This window comes from Piliocolobus tephrosceles, chromosome 8, assembly GCF_002776525.5.
Source record: "Piliocolobus tephrosceles isolate RC106 chromosome 8, ASM277652v3, whole genome shotgun sequence".
Lineage (NCBI taxonomy): Eukaryota > Metazoa > Chordata > Mammalia > Primates > Cercopithecidae > Piliocolobus > Piliocolobus tephrosceles.
The window spans coordinates 137,685,452-137,700,505 of record NC_045441.1 but is presented as its reverse complement, the minus strand read 5'-3'; the positions used below and the strand labels follow the sequence as shown (position 1 = coordinate 137,700,505).

Below are 15,054 nucleotides of genomic sequence, written 5' to 3'. Positions count from 1 at the left end.
AATTTTTTTTTTTAAGGAAAATAGTTTCTTTTTAAAAATGTGTTATTTACATTAATAGATAGAGTTGACCCTCCATATTTGCAGGTTCGGCTTCTGTGCATTCAGCAACTGCAGATCAAAAATACTTGTGGGAAAAAAGCCAATAAAATAATAAAACAGGCTGGGTGCTGTGGCTCATGCCTGTAATCCCAGCACTTTGGGAGGCCAATGCGGGTGGATCCCCTGAAGTCAAGAGTTCGAGACCAGCCTGGCCAACATGGTGAAACCCTGTCTCTACTAAAAATACAAAAATTAGCTGGGTGTGGTGGTGTGTGCCTGTAATCCCAGATACTCAGGAGGCTGAGACAGGAGAATTGCTTGAACCTGGAGGTAGAGGTTGCAGTGAACTGAGATTGCTCCACTGTACTCCAACTTGGGTGACAGAGTGAGACTATGTCTCCAAAAATAAAAATAAAAATAAAAATAATACAGTATAACAACGATTTATATAACATTTACACTGTATTAGATGATCATAAGTAATCTAGAGCCAGATGATTTAAAGTATAAGGGAGAATGTGCATAGGTTATATGCAAATACTGCACCATTTTATATAAGAGTTGATCATCTGTGGATTTTGGTATTCATGAAGTTCCTGGAACCAATACCCCCAAGACCCCCATGGATACTGAGGGCTTGCTATTACAGTTTTTAATAAAAATAAAAAACGGGCCAGGTGTGGTGGCTCACACCTGTAATCCCAGCACTTTGGGAGGCCAAGGTAGGCTGATAGTTTGAGCCCAGGAATTCAAGACCAGCCTGGGCAACATGGCAAAACCCTGTCTCTGCTGAAAATAGAAAAAAATAGCCAGACATGGTAGTGTGCACCTGTGGTCCTAGCTACCTGGGAAGTTAAGGTGGGAGGATCACCTAAGCCCAGGAGGGTGAGGCTGCTGTGTGCCGTGATTGCACCACTGCACTTCAGCCAGAGCCAGAGTGAGACCTTGTCTCAGAAAATAAATAAATTAATTAATTAAATAAATAAAAGTAAATTGTAAAAAATCTCTTAGTTTTTCATTTCTGTTAAGTGTTAATAGCTATAACACATGTAAACTAAACAGGTCATGAGACCGAAATGCTGAAGAATGGTGTTAATGGTGTTCTTTCTTTGAACTACCGTTTTTGTTTTTCTATGCTAGCTAATTAGTATGTGAATAATTAACCTCAGTGAAGTTCTGTATTCTCTGTTGTAGCAGTGGCTCATTTAGGGTTCAATTATCTTTTGACCTGTCCTTCCTTCTCATATGATTGCATCTGGTTTTTAAATTTTAGACTTAATTTTTAATTCTAAAATTAAAAATCGTTTTTTTTTTCTATGCCCACTGCTGTCAACCCAGTCAGGGCCCTTATCATTTTATTCTTGAATTACTTCAGTACTCCATTTTTATTTCTCATGTGGTGTTTTTCAAACTTGAGTGTTGTTTGGAATCCCAGGGTTATTTTGACTTTCATTTTATGAATATGATTTCATATAAGTTCCTTTATGATAAAACCAAAGCAAATTTACAAATTAAATATAGACCATCAAATTAGCTACACATATTTAAGGATGAGATTTTGTTAGAACCAAATAGTCAATGTTAGAGCTTATAGAATGACATAGCCTCAGGATCAGCTTTATAATAAATCAGTTTTTTAAATTTGTCTTGATAATAGTAACAGAGAATGGCTATTTGCATAAATATGTTTTATAAAATGGTGTTAACTTTTAGTCTTTGTTCAGGATGATGAGACCTACTAGTTAACCAGAACGGGGCCAGCAAGCAGCTCTTGAATGCCAGTTTTCATGCCTGGTCAAAATTCTCTAAAGCTATGCTGATCACTGAGGTGTTGCGGATGAACTGAAATCTGCATTAAGTGGATATTTAATTATTTCTGGAATCTTTACTAGAAAACATGTTCTTACCTAGTTTGCTCCTGGGTTTGCTGTTGGTGAACTGCCTTTGGTTGGTGGGATCTCTGTGTCCCATGGGCTTTGCCACACAGCAGGGACTCTGAGTGCTTCAGCTCACGTTCCTTTGTGTGCCACCCTTGCCTTAATTCACTTACCTGTATTGTTTTTTCTCCCATAGCACTCAACATCATTTTACATGTAACATTTTACTTTGTTGTTGTTGTTTTTTTGAGACAGAGTCTTGCTCTATTGCCCAGGCTGGTATAGTAGCACATTCTTGGCTCACTGAAACCCCTGCCTCCTGGGCTCAAGTGTTTCCTCATGCCTCAGCCTCATGAGTAGCTGGGGCTACAGGTGTGCACCACCGCTCCTGTCTAATTTTTGTATTTTTAGTAGAGACGAGGTTTCACCATGTTGGCCAGGCTGGTCTTGAACTCCTGGCCTCAGGTCATCCACTTGTCTCAGCTTCCCAAAGTGCTGGGATCACAGTCGTGAGCTACTGCACCTGGCACTTTGTTTTTGACTGTTTCTATCCAACTAGATTTTAAGCTGTATAAAGTCACAGATATTTTTTTCTGTTATGTTAATTGCTAAGTCTTCGGTTTCTATCGTAGTCCCTGGCTTGTATTAGATGCTCAACAAATGTTTGTTGACTTAATGAATGCATATTAACCCTTCTCCTTTTCTTTATTCAACTGCAAACTCAAATGCTCTTTTCTGAGTTGTGTGCTACCACTGTGGGTAAAGACCACAGTTTTTCTCTTCATTTTAAACATGGCTAAACTGGCCCTGAATTGTATAGAATCCTTTTGATTTGTTGTTTGATCAATATAAGTTCAGTCAGTGGCACAGTTACTTCCCTTGATTCAGATTCTGTAGAAGCCTAAAAGTGTGTTATCTCTTCAAATAGATGTGTCATACAGGCTGCTCTGGAGATCTTTTTTTTTTTCTTTTAAATTGTTCGCATAACGTTTTCTGTTTTAAAACAGTGGAATTACCAGCCTGGGCACTGTAGTGAGACACTTTCTCTACAAAAAGTAAATTTAAAAAAATTAGCCGGGAGTGGTGGAGTGTACCTGTAGTCCCCAGCTACTCAAGAGGCTAAGGCAGAAAGATTGCCTGAGCCCAGAAATTTGAGGCTTCAGTGAGTTGGAATTGCATCATTGTACTCTAGCCTGGACGACAGAGTGAGACCTCGTCCCTTCCAAAAAAATTGAAAAAGTAGAATTATATTTGGGAGTTTTTTCCTCAAATTCCTTTGAGGTTAAGATTTATAAAAGTATGGGAGGCCAAGCTGGGATTGTCATTTGGACTCAGATGTTCCAGGCTGTAGTGAGCTACTGTTGGGCCACTGAACTCCAGCCTGGGCAACAGAGTAAGCCCTGCCTCAAAAAAAAAAAAAAAAAAGTTAATAAAAAGTACAAGTTCTCTTAATTACTACCTTTTTTTTTTTTTTTTTTTTTTGAGATGGAGTCTTGCTCTGTCGCCCAGGCTGGAGTGCAGTGGCGCGATCTCAGCTCACTGCAAGCTCTGTCTCCCGGGTTCACACCATTTTCCTGCCTCAGCCTCCCAAGTAGCTGGGACTACAGATGCCTGCCACCACGCCTGGCTAATTTTTTGTATTTTTAGTGCAGGCGGGGTTTCACCACGTTAGCAAGGATGGTCTCCATCTCCTCACCTCATGATCCGCCCGCCTCGGCCTCCCAAAGTGCTGGGGTTATAGGCGTGAGCCACTGTGCCCGGCCACTACCTGTTTTTTTTTTTTTAACCCTATATGTTTTTAAATCTAATCATCTGTTCACATTTTTTTGTTTTTCATATTTAACATTTTATGTAAAATTTTTAGATTTTAAAATTTGTTTCTGTTATCACTTCTAAAAGTGAATGTCATTTTAAAAAATGAATGCTTTTACATTGGGTTGTTGTGTAACCTAATTCACTTTAAAACATAACTTTATTTTGGAATATTTATTTATTTGTTTGAGACAGAGTCTCGCTCTGTTGCCCAGGCTGAAGTGCAGAGGTGTGATTTCGGCTCACTGCAGCCTCTGCCTCCTGGGTTCAAGCAGTTCTCCTGCCTGAGCCTCCCAAGTAGCTGGGATTACAGGTGCCCACCATCACACCCAGCTAATTTTTGTATTTTTAGTAGAGACTGGGTTTCACCATATTGGCCAGGCTGCTCTTGAACTCCTGACTTCGTGATCCACCTGCCGCAAGACTCCCAAAATGCTAGGATTACAAGCGTGAGCCACTGCGCCTGGCCTATTTTGGAATAATTTTGGATTTATATAGCCGTAGTATATTTGTTAAAACTAAGAAATCAGTATCAGTGTGTTGTCATTAACTAAACTCGACTTTATTTGGATTTTTCCAGTTATTCCACTAATGTCCTTTGGTTGGTTGGTTGGTTGGTTGGTTGGTTGGTTGGTTTCAGGATCCAATCCAAGATACCATAGTTCATTTAGTTATCATGTCTTCCAAGTTTTTCTGATCTGTGGTTGTTCTCAGCCTTTCCTTAGTTTTCATGACCTCTTAATCATTTTAAAGTGTGTTGGTCAGATGTTTTGTAAGAATGTCCTTTGATTTCGGCTTATCGGATGTTTTCTTATGATTAGACTGAGGTTATGGGTTGAGGTTTGGGGGGAGGATACCACAGAGGTGAAATCCCCATCTCATTTCATCACATCGGGGAGTACGTAATAACAGCAGTACTTATCATTGCTCATGTTAATGGCTATGGGTTTTTTCACAGAAACATTACTGTTTCCCTTTCCAGACTCTTCTTTGGAAGTGAATCACTGAATCTAGCTCACGCTCAGGGGGAAGGAAATTGAATTCTACCTCCCAGAATGGGGACATACACTCATGTATCAGTTGAAATTCTTGTCAGGAAGAGTTGTTCCTTCTCCTCCATTTGTTTATTTAATCACTTATTTATATCATAGACTTATGAATAATTATTTTGTTTTGTTTTAATACTGTTATGACTTACTCTGCTGCTCAAATTATTCCAGCTTTGGCCACTAGAGTTTCTTCTGTTTGCTTCCTGTCTTGGACCGATCCCTGTCCTTTCATCTTTTGAGCATTTCCCTTCTGCTGCTGGCTTGCCTTGTAGTTTCCCTGTCCCAACCCTAGAATCAGCTGTTTCTCCAGACTCTGCTTCCTTGTATTTATTGGAGGGTGGTATTTAGAAACAAAAGTCTTGGGTGCTGGGTATGCTTATTGCTCCTGGGGTATCACTGCTTCCAGGCCCTCTGTTGGACAGACTCTGGAAATGCATGTATTTCAGCTAACCTACGTGTGCATACATACTTGTGTTTCTTTATCTGCATATATTTTGAAATAAACATGAGTTCATATTGATATATCTGACTAATTCATCACCACCCCTTGCTTATTTGTAACTTCTGTGTGACATTGAGAAACTTGGCTCACATTATCTACACTTTATTTACTTATTTGTTTAACCCTAGTGTACATGTAGAGTACTTTCAGAATTACAGACTGGTACCCTTATGAGAAACAAATTTACCAGCTAGAGTACTGTGTAGATTGTCCAAAGTTCTGTAGGTTAGCTTCCCCCGACCTCCTGCTCCTTCCATGAGACTATCTCATAAAATTATAATACTAAGACTTGCCGTATAGTTTACATTCTATCCTGAGATCCCCTGACATCCTGTTTTGTTTTTATTTGCATACAGTTTCTCATTTTAAAAGTCTTTATATTGAGTTAACTTTTTAATATAAATGTTGTAATTTCTGATATCATTCATCGGCCGTTTATGTAGCTGATAGCCACTACTTTTTTTCTTTTTTCTTTTTCTTTTTCTTTTTTTTTTTTTGAGATGGAATCTTGCTCTGTCACCTAGGCTGGAATGCAGTGGCGCAATCTCAGCTCACTGCAACCTCCGCCTCCTAGGTTCAAGCAATTCTCCTGCCTCAGCCTCTTGAGTAGCTGGGACTACAGGCATGTACCACCATGCCTGGCTAATTTTTGTATTTTTAGTAGAGATGGGGTTTTACCATGTTGGGCAGGCTGGTCTTGAACTCCTGACCTCATTCATGATCCACCTGCCTCAGCCTCCCAAAGTGCTGGGATTACAGGCGTGAGCCACAGCGCCCGGCTGATAGCCACTACTTTTTTAATGCTGATACAGTGCTTACCATCTGCCAGGCACCATCTATGCACCGTAAATAAATTTACTTCTCATAATGACTCTGAGGTAGGTACTCTTGAATTAGCCTTTTTTCATGAGAAGAGTGAGGCACAAAGCCGTTCAGTAAGTTGGTCAACTTCACACACAGCTGCTAAGTGGGAGAAGGATCTGAACCCAGGTAATGAGCTTTGGAGTCCAAACTCTTGCTTTTTGTTTAATACTGTGTATAGGACTTAGAATTAATAGGACTAAATGTTCTCTTGTTAGTTTAGTTTATTATTTGAATTTGATTTGAAGTGGAGAGTGCTGCTACCCCAATTCTTTGCCCCATGTCTGTAACAAGCATTATTAATCATGACAGCACTCTTTTTGCTGAGCTAGGACATGGCCTGGCCTAAGGCCAAGAATCCTTACGGACACAACCCTCAAAGTGGTTGTACGAGATGAACTCTCCTTGCCATCTCTGATCTTGTCTGTTTTGAATCCTGATTCTCGTGCCCGGTGCATGGCACTGTGTACCTGCTTCTCCTGAATTCCTCTTTCATAGTCTTCCTTTTCACAGGGACAGGTTTTCTGTATTCCCCCTCAGGCATAGGATCTGCTTCTAAGTGATTAATTTTTATCACTTACCAGTAGTTTAACATCTCTATGTCTGAGTTCTCTTTATATTGTTTTTCTTATCCTTACCTACAAAATCTCATTTACCATTAATTTAAATTTCAGTATATTGAAACAATGGATTGTAACTTTAAAAATAAGTGAAATTGCCAAATGAGACTAACAGCTGCCTTCAAAGCATTTATACAAACAGGCACTATTGAAGACTGGAGAGTTATCAAAATTGGCATTTTTTTTTGGCAGTCTTGCTGTGAAGTAAACATTTTTAAAAGGGAGGGACATTGAGAATATTGTAATCATATTACTTACATCTTGTTGAGTTTGGATTTGACCTTACTTAGCCTGGTATTCAGTTAAGAGTCAAAGTTGCCGCTATTAATTTAGTTGAGAAGGATAAATGGTATATGTAGTTTTATTTTTTTTCTTTAGACAAATAGAAACAGAAATATTTATTTGGCCAGACCAAATAGGTGGTTATTCCCTTGATTTAGCAAATGCTTTAGGTAGAATTTTTAAAGAAGCGTTAAGGGCTCTGACAATACCTATGGGACTTTTTTCAAATTATTCAGTTATTGGCAGCTGGGTAAGGAGGGAGAGGAATGTCTGATTTAGGTAAAGACCTCTCAAAAGTGGAGTAGGGGCATATCTGTTAGAGAACAGTGCTGATTCCTTGGACTTGTGTGACCTGGCCACCTGAGAGGTAGGTAGGAAGGCGTGTCTTGGCCACCTCCTGGGGCCTCTGTAAACCTGAGAGGATGGAGGAAGCTCTACTTTTTCTGATGATGCTATTGGCGATAATAAAGTAGGCTATGAGAGCCCATCTTCCGTTAATTCAGATGTTCCTGTACAGTTGGCCCTCTGTAAATGGGATTCTGCATTTTAAGATTCAGCCAACTATAGGTAAAAATATTTGAAAAGAAACAAAAGTGTCTGTACTGAACATGTACATACTTTTTTCTTGCCATTATTCCCTAAACATAATAGTTTAACAACTATTTATGTAGTATTTACATTGTATTAGGTATTTAGTAATCTAGAGACAGTTTTAAAGCAGGGATCCCCAATCTCCAGGCTGTGGACTGGTACCTGTCTGTGGCCTGTTAGACAATGGGCTGTACAGCAGGAGGTGAGCTCCGCCTCCTGTCAGATGGTTGGCAGCATTAGATTCTCATAGGCACTTGAACCCTATTGTGAGCTGTACATGTGAGGGATCTAGATTGCTCACTCCTTAAGATAATCTTTTTTTTTTTTTTTGGAGACGGAGTCTCATCTCACTATGTTGCCTAGACTGGAGTGCGGTGGCATGATCCTGGCTCACCTCAACATCTGCCTCCCGGGTTCATGCATGAACCCGGGAGGCAGAGCTTGCAGTGAGCGGAGATTGCACCACTGCACTCCAACCTGGTCTCAAAAAAAAAAAAAAAGTAATAACACCCACATTATACATCAGTTGAAACGAAACACGTTTACTACCCTAGGCCTTATTGCACAGGGGTGATACCTCCAAGGAGAAATTTGTCTAGGCAACAGATGGACTAGAGGTGATTAGCCTATGAGTGAATGAGGCTACAGATCATTCCTTTTTATCTGATTCCTTTTTCTTTCTAGTTTCTAGGCCTTTGAAGTGCTAAGTCATCTTAAGTAATTTGCAGAGAATTAGTTAAGTTCACATGTTAACTAGCAGATAGGAAGAAAACTATTGGCATGAAATTATTTTAAAAAAATAATGCTCCAGTTTCTTCCCATCTTTGATGTCCTTTGGTCCCACCTTACTGCCTTCCTACCACCATTTTCTGCTTTACCTCAAAGCTGGGGTCATCTTGAGTTTAGTCTTCTCAATCTGAGTGACTCTCAGCTTTACTCCACTTTAGCACCTCACAGGCAAGGCCACACTTGGAAACTTTTCACTTGGAATAGTTCTATCTTGGTGGTTTCATCAGCCTTCTTTATGTCAAGCATACTCAAATTCCTGCCCATTCTTATCTCTTCATTCCCTTCAGGTCCTCAGTCCTTTTAATTTGTGACTTTTACTCTCCAGGTCCATCCTTGTTAAATGTCTGCCAGCCAGACTTTAGTTGCCCCCTGTCCAGCTTTCTCTTGCTCAGACCTAAGATTCCTTTAGGTTCTTTCTTTGCCTTTTGAAATCCAGCTCAACTTTTAAGATTGAGTTCACTTGTTACCTTTCCTGCCATCCTTCTGCAGTTCCTAATATTCTTCTCTTTCCCCCCAAGTGCTTTCGTATGAACAGTCAGCCTTCCACATCTGTGAGTTCCACATCCATGGATCCTGAATTCATGGATTCAACCAACTGCAGATAAAAAATATTCAGAAAAAAATGAAGTCTGTACATGATACTGTGAAAAGATCGGGTTTACTGCAAATCAGAAAAGGCCTCACAGAGTAAGTGCTATTTGAGAAACTTTAGGTTTGCCATTTATAAAACCCAGGTCTGTCCTACAGGCTCCACATCCAGCTCCTAACTAAAATTTAGAAGTCTTTAGATGTCTGTGGGTATTATCATCTGGAAAACTGGGACTCTAATAGTTTCTGAGTCTAGTATTCTCCCCATATAGCTACTCAGTGTTTTCTAGTCTATATGTCAAATAAAATTTTGAAAAAATTACCCCTTCCCACAATCTTTTCAAATCCTCAGATGAAAAGGATTTAATTTAACTATTCCATGATAAATAAAAAAATGCAATTTTATTGAATAAACTTAGAGTGATTAATAAATAAATGTAATGTACAGTCAAAAAAAATAAAGCATGGTTGCATCTGTACTGAACATGTCTGTACTGTTTTCCTTGTCATTCTTTTCTAAACAATACAGTCTAACAACTATTTACATAGCATCTACATTGTGTTAGGGATTGTAAGTAATCTAGAGGGGATTGGAAGTATATGGGAGTCTCTCATATCCCAGGAAGCCAAGTAAAAAAAAAGTATACGGGAGGCTATGCATAGGTGATACGCAAATATTACACCACTTTGTATCAGGGACTTTTGAGCATCTGTGGATTTTGGTTTCCGAGAGGTGTCCTGGAACCAATTTCCCAGGGATACTGAAGTACATCTGTCTATCTCATACTATATTTTTCCCTCTATCTTAGGTAGAATATCAGCTCCATAGGGGCGAGGACTTAATAATATTTGTATATTCATTTTATTCAAGTTTGTATAAACTGCTTGGGTCATAATTATTTATTACATGGTTGAGAAAATGAATTTCTTTGCCCCTTTGTTACAGCTCTGAGTAAACAGCCATCTGCTTTCTCTGTCACCTGCTGGTGATTGAGTATTTCTGTAGAAAGTTACCCACTGACCTCAGGACTCTTATTCTAAATCTTAGGCAGTTTTCTCTGTGCATGAGGTTTTTATGTAAACAAATAGATGAAGCCTGCCCTACTCATTTATTTGTTCAAGCCAGAAAGTCACCTTCTTCTTCACTTTCCGTATTTAAATCATCATTTGGTGGAAGTTCTGGTGTAAGCAACTCTTGAATTCATGTACTTTTCCCTGTCATTGCCAGTGTGGTGTAGAAGCCTCTGTCACCCCTTGTCGGGATGCTGTGCTGCAGCATCTAACCTGGTTGCAGTTATTCTTTTACTCCCTCACCTCACACCCTTTTACTTAAAACACTAAAAGTGGCTTCCATTGTTCTTAAGATAAAGCACAAATTGTTAGTGTGGCCTGTAAAGCTTTGCACAGCCTGGCAGAGAATGTCCTGCTAATAATTTGAAGGTACAGTATGATTTTAATACTTTAGGAGAAAATGTTCTAGAAAAAGATGCTTGTTTAGACTTAAGGTGAGGACTCTGCAGTATGAATTAGAGGTTGGGTGAACTATAAGCTGTCCCCGCATTTGAACATAATTGGTTCTTAGAGCCTGCAACTAAAGATAAGGCAGAATAATGTACTTTGCATTTCCTCCATTCCTCTTTTTGCTTGTTAGCAGAAACCCCTCGTGTTAATAAAGGTGGCACAAGAGGCAAAAATACAGACTTTATCACAGTGTTTAAGGAGAGGTGCATGGTTAAGTGTGTGGGGAGAGAGTACTTTTGTACATTTGTTACATGGTGAACTATATGTTTTCTACTTTTAGTACTGTTTGTAAATTTTACTTCTTCTTGGATTTACTTTTTTCAGTTATATTCCATTATGCCTTGCTCCTGTAACAGCTAATTTAATGATGAAAAACTTAGGATCCTATGTCTTTATATTTTCTTCCCTCCACAAATGTGGATCTGATAGAGTTAAAAACTAGGTTGTGATATAGTATACCTAATTCCTGTAATGGGATCATGTTCCTATAATATGGCTGCAATTTAGTGTAGAATTTTTGTAAATACAAGTATATTTTAAAAGTTGTATTAAATAAAAACTTAAACTTTCAATGAAATGTTTTAAGGATTTAACCATGCAGCACAAATGAGCACCTTTCTGCAAATACCAACAGTGTAATATGTGTCATTTCTTCACTGATTGTTAGCTTGCTGCAGATTAAAACACAGGTGATCATATTCAGGCTGGTTAGATTAGTGATTTTAATATGAAACCATTGCTTTTAGAATAATCATGGGCCAGACTGGGAAGAAATCTGAGAAGGGACCAGTTTGTTGGCGGAAGCGTGTAAAATCAGAGTACATGCGACTGAGACAGCTCAAGAGGTTCAGACGAGCTGATGAAGTAAAGGTATAATCTTATCTTTTGTGAAAAATGAATATACAGTTAAGGATAGGTTTTTTCCCTCTCCTAAGTTCAATAAGTTTTTATTTAAAATATATTTCTAGCTAAGTTTGTATTTACATAAGATAAGTGAATACTTGGAAGCTTAGGTTCTTGATCTGTCTTAACATTATGCCATGCATATTAATCAGTCTTTGTTAGTATACTTGTATTTGCATGTGCAGACTCAGGACCTAAATACAAAGGGATGCATTTCATGATTTTATGTCTTTAAAGTCATTGTGATTTAAAAAAAAATACACACACACACACACACACACACAAAGTCAACAAAGCATTGCAATAGTTTCCTGTTCTCTAACCACTTGCAATAAAATAGTAGATGTGGTGTTTTTGTATTATTTGAATGTGGGAAACTATAGTGTAAAATCTATATGCACCTAAGAAAATGTTCTTGATATTTTTGAGAATACACTAGATTTTTAACCTGCTTTAGAGGTGTTACACATTTTCTAACGATGAACAATTTCTCCTCTCCTCTCCTTCATTTTTTTTAAAGAGTATGTTTAGTTCCAATCGTCAGAAAATTTTGGAAAGAACGGAAATCTTAAACCAAGAATGGAAACAGCGAAGGATACAGCCTGTGCACATCCTGACTTCTGTGAGCTCATTGCGCGGGACTAGGGAGGTTGGTTAACATAACATGTTGTAGTAATTATCATCACCTTTTGGTTTTTGCTTTTGGAACATTTGTGTGGTTATTGGGAGGAAATCATTGACCTCAGGGTGTCCATCTTTTTATTGCTATTTCTTTTTAATGTGCAACTGTTAATGGCGGCTGTACATCACACTATTAGCTATTCCTATAACAGAATTCTAAGTGTTTGGAATATACTTTGAACTAGGTAGATGCCTAGGTTTTATAAGAATGTTGATTAAAAAAAAACTTTTAAATCAAATACTCTTTAATGTCCTCATCAGATCACTATTTAGAGCAAGGTTTTCTGACTCACTGTTGTAACCCCAATTTGAATTAGCCATGTAGTAAGAAATGTTTTCATATTCATGAACAGGAAAGCTTTTTATTATATATTTTGTTCAAAGGCTAAGCCTCTCTATAAGAATTTTTAAATTTCGTGTTGAGAGATTGGAATTTCTTTTTCTATAGTACTTTCTGAACGAGGTAGCTCTTAATTACTCCAAGAGTTTCCTATTTTCAAAGAAAGGCAGTAAATCTATGGTAGAATCTATAATTAAATATCCCGTTAAAACATGATTGCAGCAAGATGAGAAGAAAATGGCAAAAGCCTAAATAGCTTAGGCATTTCTGTTTTTAAGTGCCTGTGTTGTATAGAAAGACATGGCATAGGATATTTAAAGGGGAGTTGAAGCAAAAGGGGAAAGAGTAATTTGGAATTAAAATTACACTATGTAGTAGATTGTTTATCTGAATGTCTAAATATGAGAAGCACCTAAACAATGGAATTTAAGATAATTTTTCAATGAGTAGCCATTTTTAATATAACATTATTTAACAAGCAACAATTTACTGTTATATGAGGCCTTCTGGAGATTGTGTGACATACGTGCTTCAAATACTTGTTAGTGATATCCCAGCAGCAGCAGACATAATCCTAATGATGATTCCAGTGATATTCTGGTGGTCTTGATGGTGACACTTGGAATGATTCTTAGCTGTTTATGCGTTTGTTAGGTGACACCTCTGTAAAGCTCTGATTTCTAATTATATAAATATTTATTATACATTGACACTTTCCTCAACATCTGGTATAGGCCAGAGCCTAGGTGTTGGAGGTCAGTGGCATGGGGGAAAGGGATTCTTTTTGATGCCCATCAAAACGTTCTTAAAGGGAATAAGGATGGGGCTTTTAAGTAATTGTTTTGAAAGTTTTTATCTGGTGACCTTTTAGAAATGTTGAAGTGAAGGAAAAACCTCATTTTCTCTGGAGGAATAAATCTTAGAAATTTCGAGAAATTAGATAGATTCACATGGAAAACTTATTTTTGCCAACCATAATGAATCTCAGAATGCTACCAAAAGCCTAACTTAGGTTTATAATAAAAGTCAGCAGCAGTAATGAATTATGTTACTGTGCTAGGTACTTTGTACACATTATCTCATTTAATCTTCATGATAAGGAGTAAGACGCTTTTTTTTAAAAAAAAATCCAGGCAAGGAAACTGAGCCTTAGAAGCGTTTAGTCAGTTTGCCTGTTCTAATGATCTGATGTGGGCCCAGAAGAGCACATGAAGTATTAGTGAAGTACATTATTTACGTACAACTTGAATTGCTCGTAGTATAATATTTGGCATTAAATTTAAGAGTATTGTTTGTTCAAGTGGATATTTACTAATTGAAATTTTCTTTTAATTTTGTCAAATGGAGACAAGTCATTGAATATAAAGATACCTAATTTTCGTGAGTTTATGTGAAAAATTGTGAGAAGAAATCAGCATTTTAATAAAACAAAATTGTTGTCTAAACTTAGTACTTCCACAGTACCACACACACAGATTGAGAATAAACATTTTCACAGAATATGGGGGAAAAGGAGGAAAATAATCCCCGGCCTTAGGAATTCAGTTTTTGTTGCATAGAACTCTAACCTGATTAAGGTCATTCATTTTCTTTTTTTGTCGTCGGTGTTGGTAGCTGATCCTGCTTCAGATGATCCATCTGTTATTTCCCCTTTCCCCTTTTTCAAACCATCATCACTGACTTTTAGAAGCCAAAGTTTATATTGTTTGTGATAAACTTCTTGGTGTTATCACAATAAATCATTAAAGCTTTAGGGCTAAAAAGGAGCGTAGTGGTCTCATGGTCCAACCTCCTGACTTTTCAGATGAGAATATATCCCTGTTTATTTTTTCTTTGGTTTAAGCATTTCCATCTACATATTATTTCTTTTATATGTTTGAAAGATTCTAGTCTGAAGTAGGTCAGGCAGGAGGAGAAAATAAAAGTGAGTCTTGTTTGGCAAAGACTTTCCTAGTGGTAGGCTTGGCAGAATTTCAGATTGCAATGTTGATTCAAACACGTTAAATCTATAGCATTCAACATTTGAAGTGCCATTATAGCATTGTTTTAATTAACTGCTTGCTTTTATAAGCTAATTATATGTAAGTGCTGGTGTCTTCAATTTAAGTCCTCTGCAGCATGACAAATCAATGACAATCTTTAGTTCTTTTGTCAGGTCTTAAACTTATACTACTGTTTTTGTAGTTGTAGAAGTGGGTATACTCAGTTTGAAAATGACTGATTTTCTCCAGGTTATTTTAGTAAAGAATGTCTGACAAAAGTTTACTGAAGTGAGTGCTTTAGATGCTGACTTCAGGTCAGGGAGCTCTGCATTTGAACCCAAAGACCACATCTCTAGTATGTGGTTTTCTTACTATGTGTGGTTTTGTTTTGTTTTTGTGACGGGGTCTCTCTCTGTTGCCTAGGCTGCAGTGCAGTGGTACAATCACAGCTCACTGCAGCCTTGACCTCCTGGGCTCAGGCGATCCTCTTCTTACCTCAGCCTCCTGAGTAGCTAGTACTACAGTCACATACCACCGCATTGGGCTAATTTCTTTCTTTCTTTCTATCTTTCTATCTATCTATCTATCTATCTATCTATCTATCTATCTATCTATCT

The 15,054-nt window shown here is 37.9% G+C and overlaps 1 protein-coding gene across 13 annotated transcripts in view; it reads left to right on the top strand.

The window, feature by feature from the left end:
• Nucleotides 1–15,054, top strand: part of EZH2 (enhancer of zeste 2 polycomb repressive complex 2 subunit) — a 74,929-nt gene that overhangs the window by 22,730 nt on the left and 37,145 nt on the right. For 3 of the 13 annotated variants that reach the window (XM_023225406.2, XM_023225405.1, XM_023225404.1), the window contains exons 2-3: nucleotides 11,278–11,401; nucleotides 11,955–12,056. The exons of 1 other annotated variant lie outside the window; for it this stretch is intronic. In XM_023225406.2, the coding sequence (XP_023081174.1) occupies nucleotides 11,285–11,401; nucleotides 11,955–12,056 (219 nt within the window). In that variant the 5' untranslated portion in view covers nucleotides 11,278–11,284. Of the gene's footprint in view, nucleotides 1–8,959; nucleotides 9,110–11,277; nucleotides 11,402–11,954; nucleotides 12,084–15,054 lie in introns of those variants that run through there. 9 more of the 13 variants (XM_023225410.1, XM_023225400.1, XM_023225403.2 and 6 more) reach the window with 7 other exon arrangements.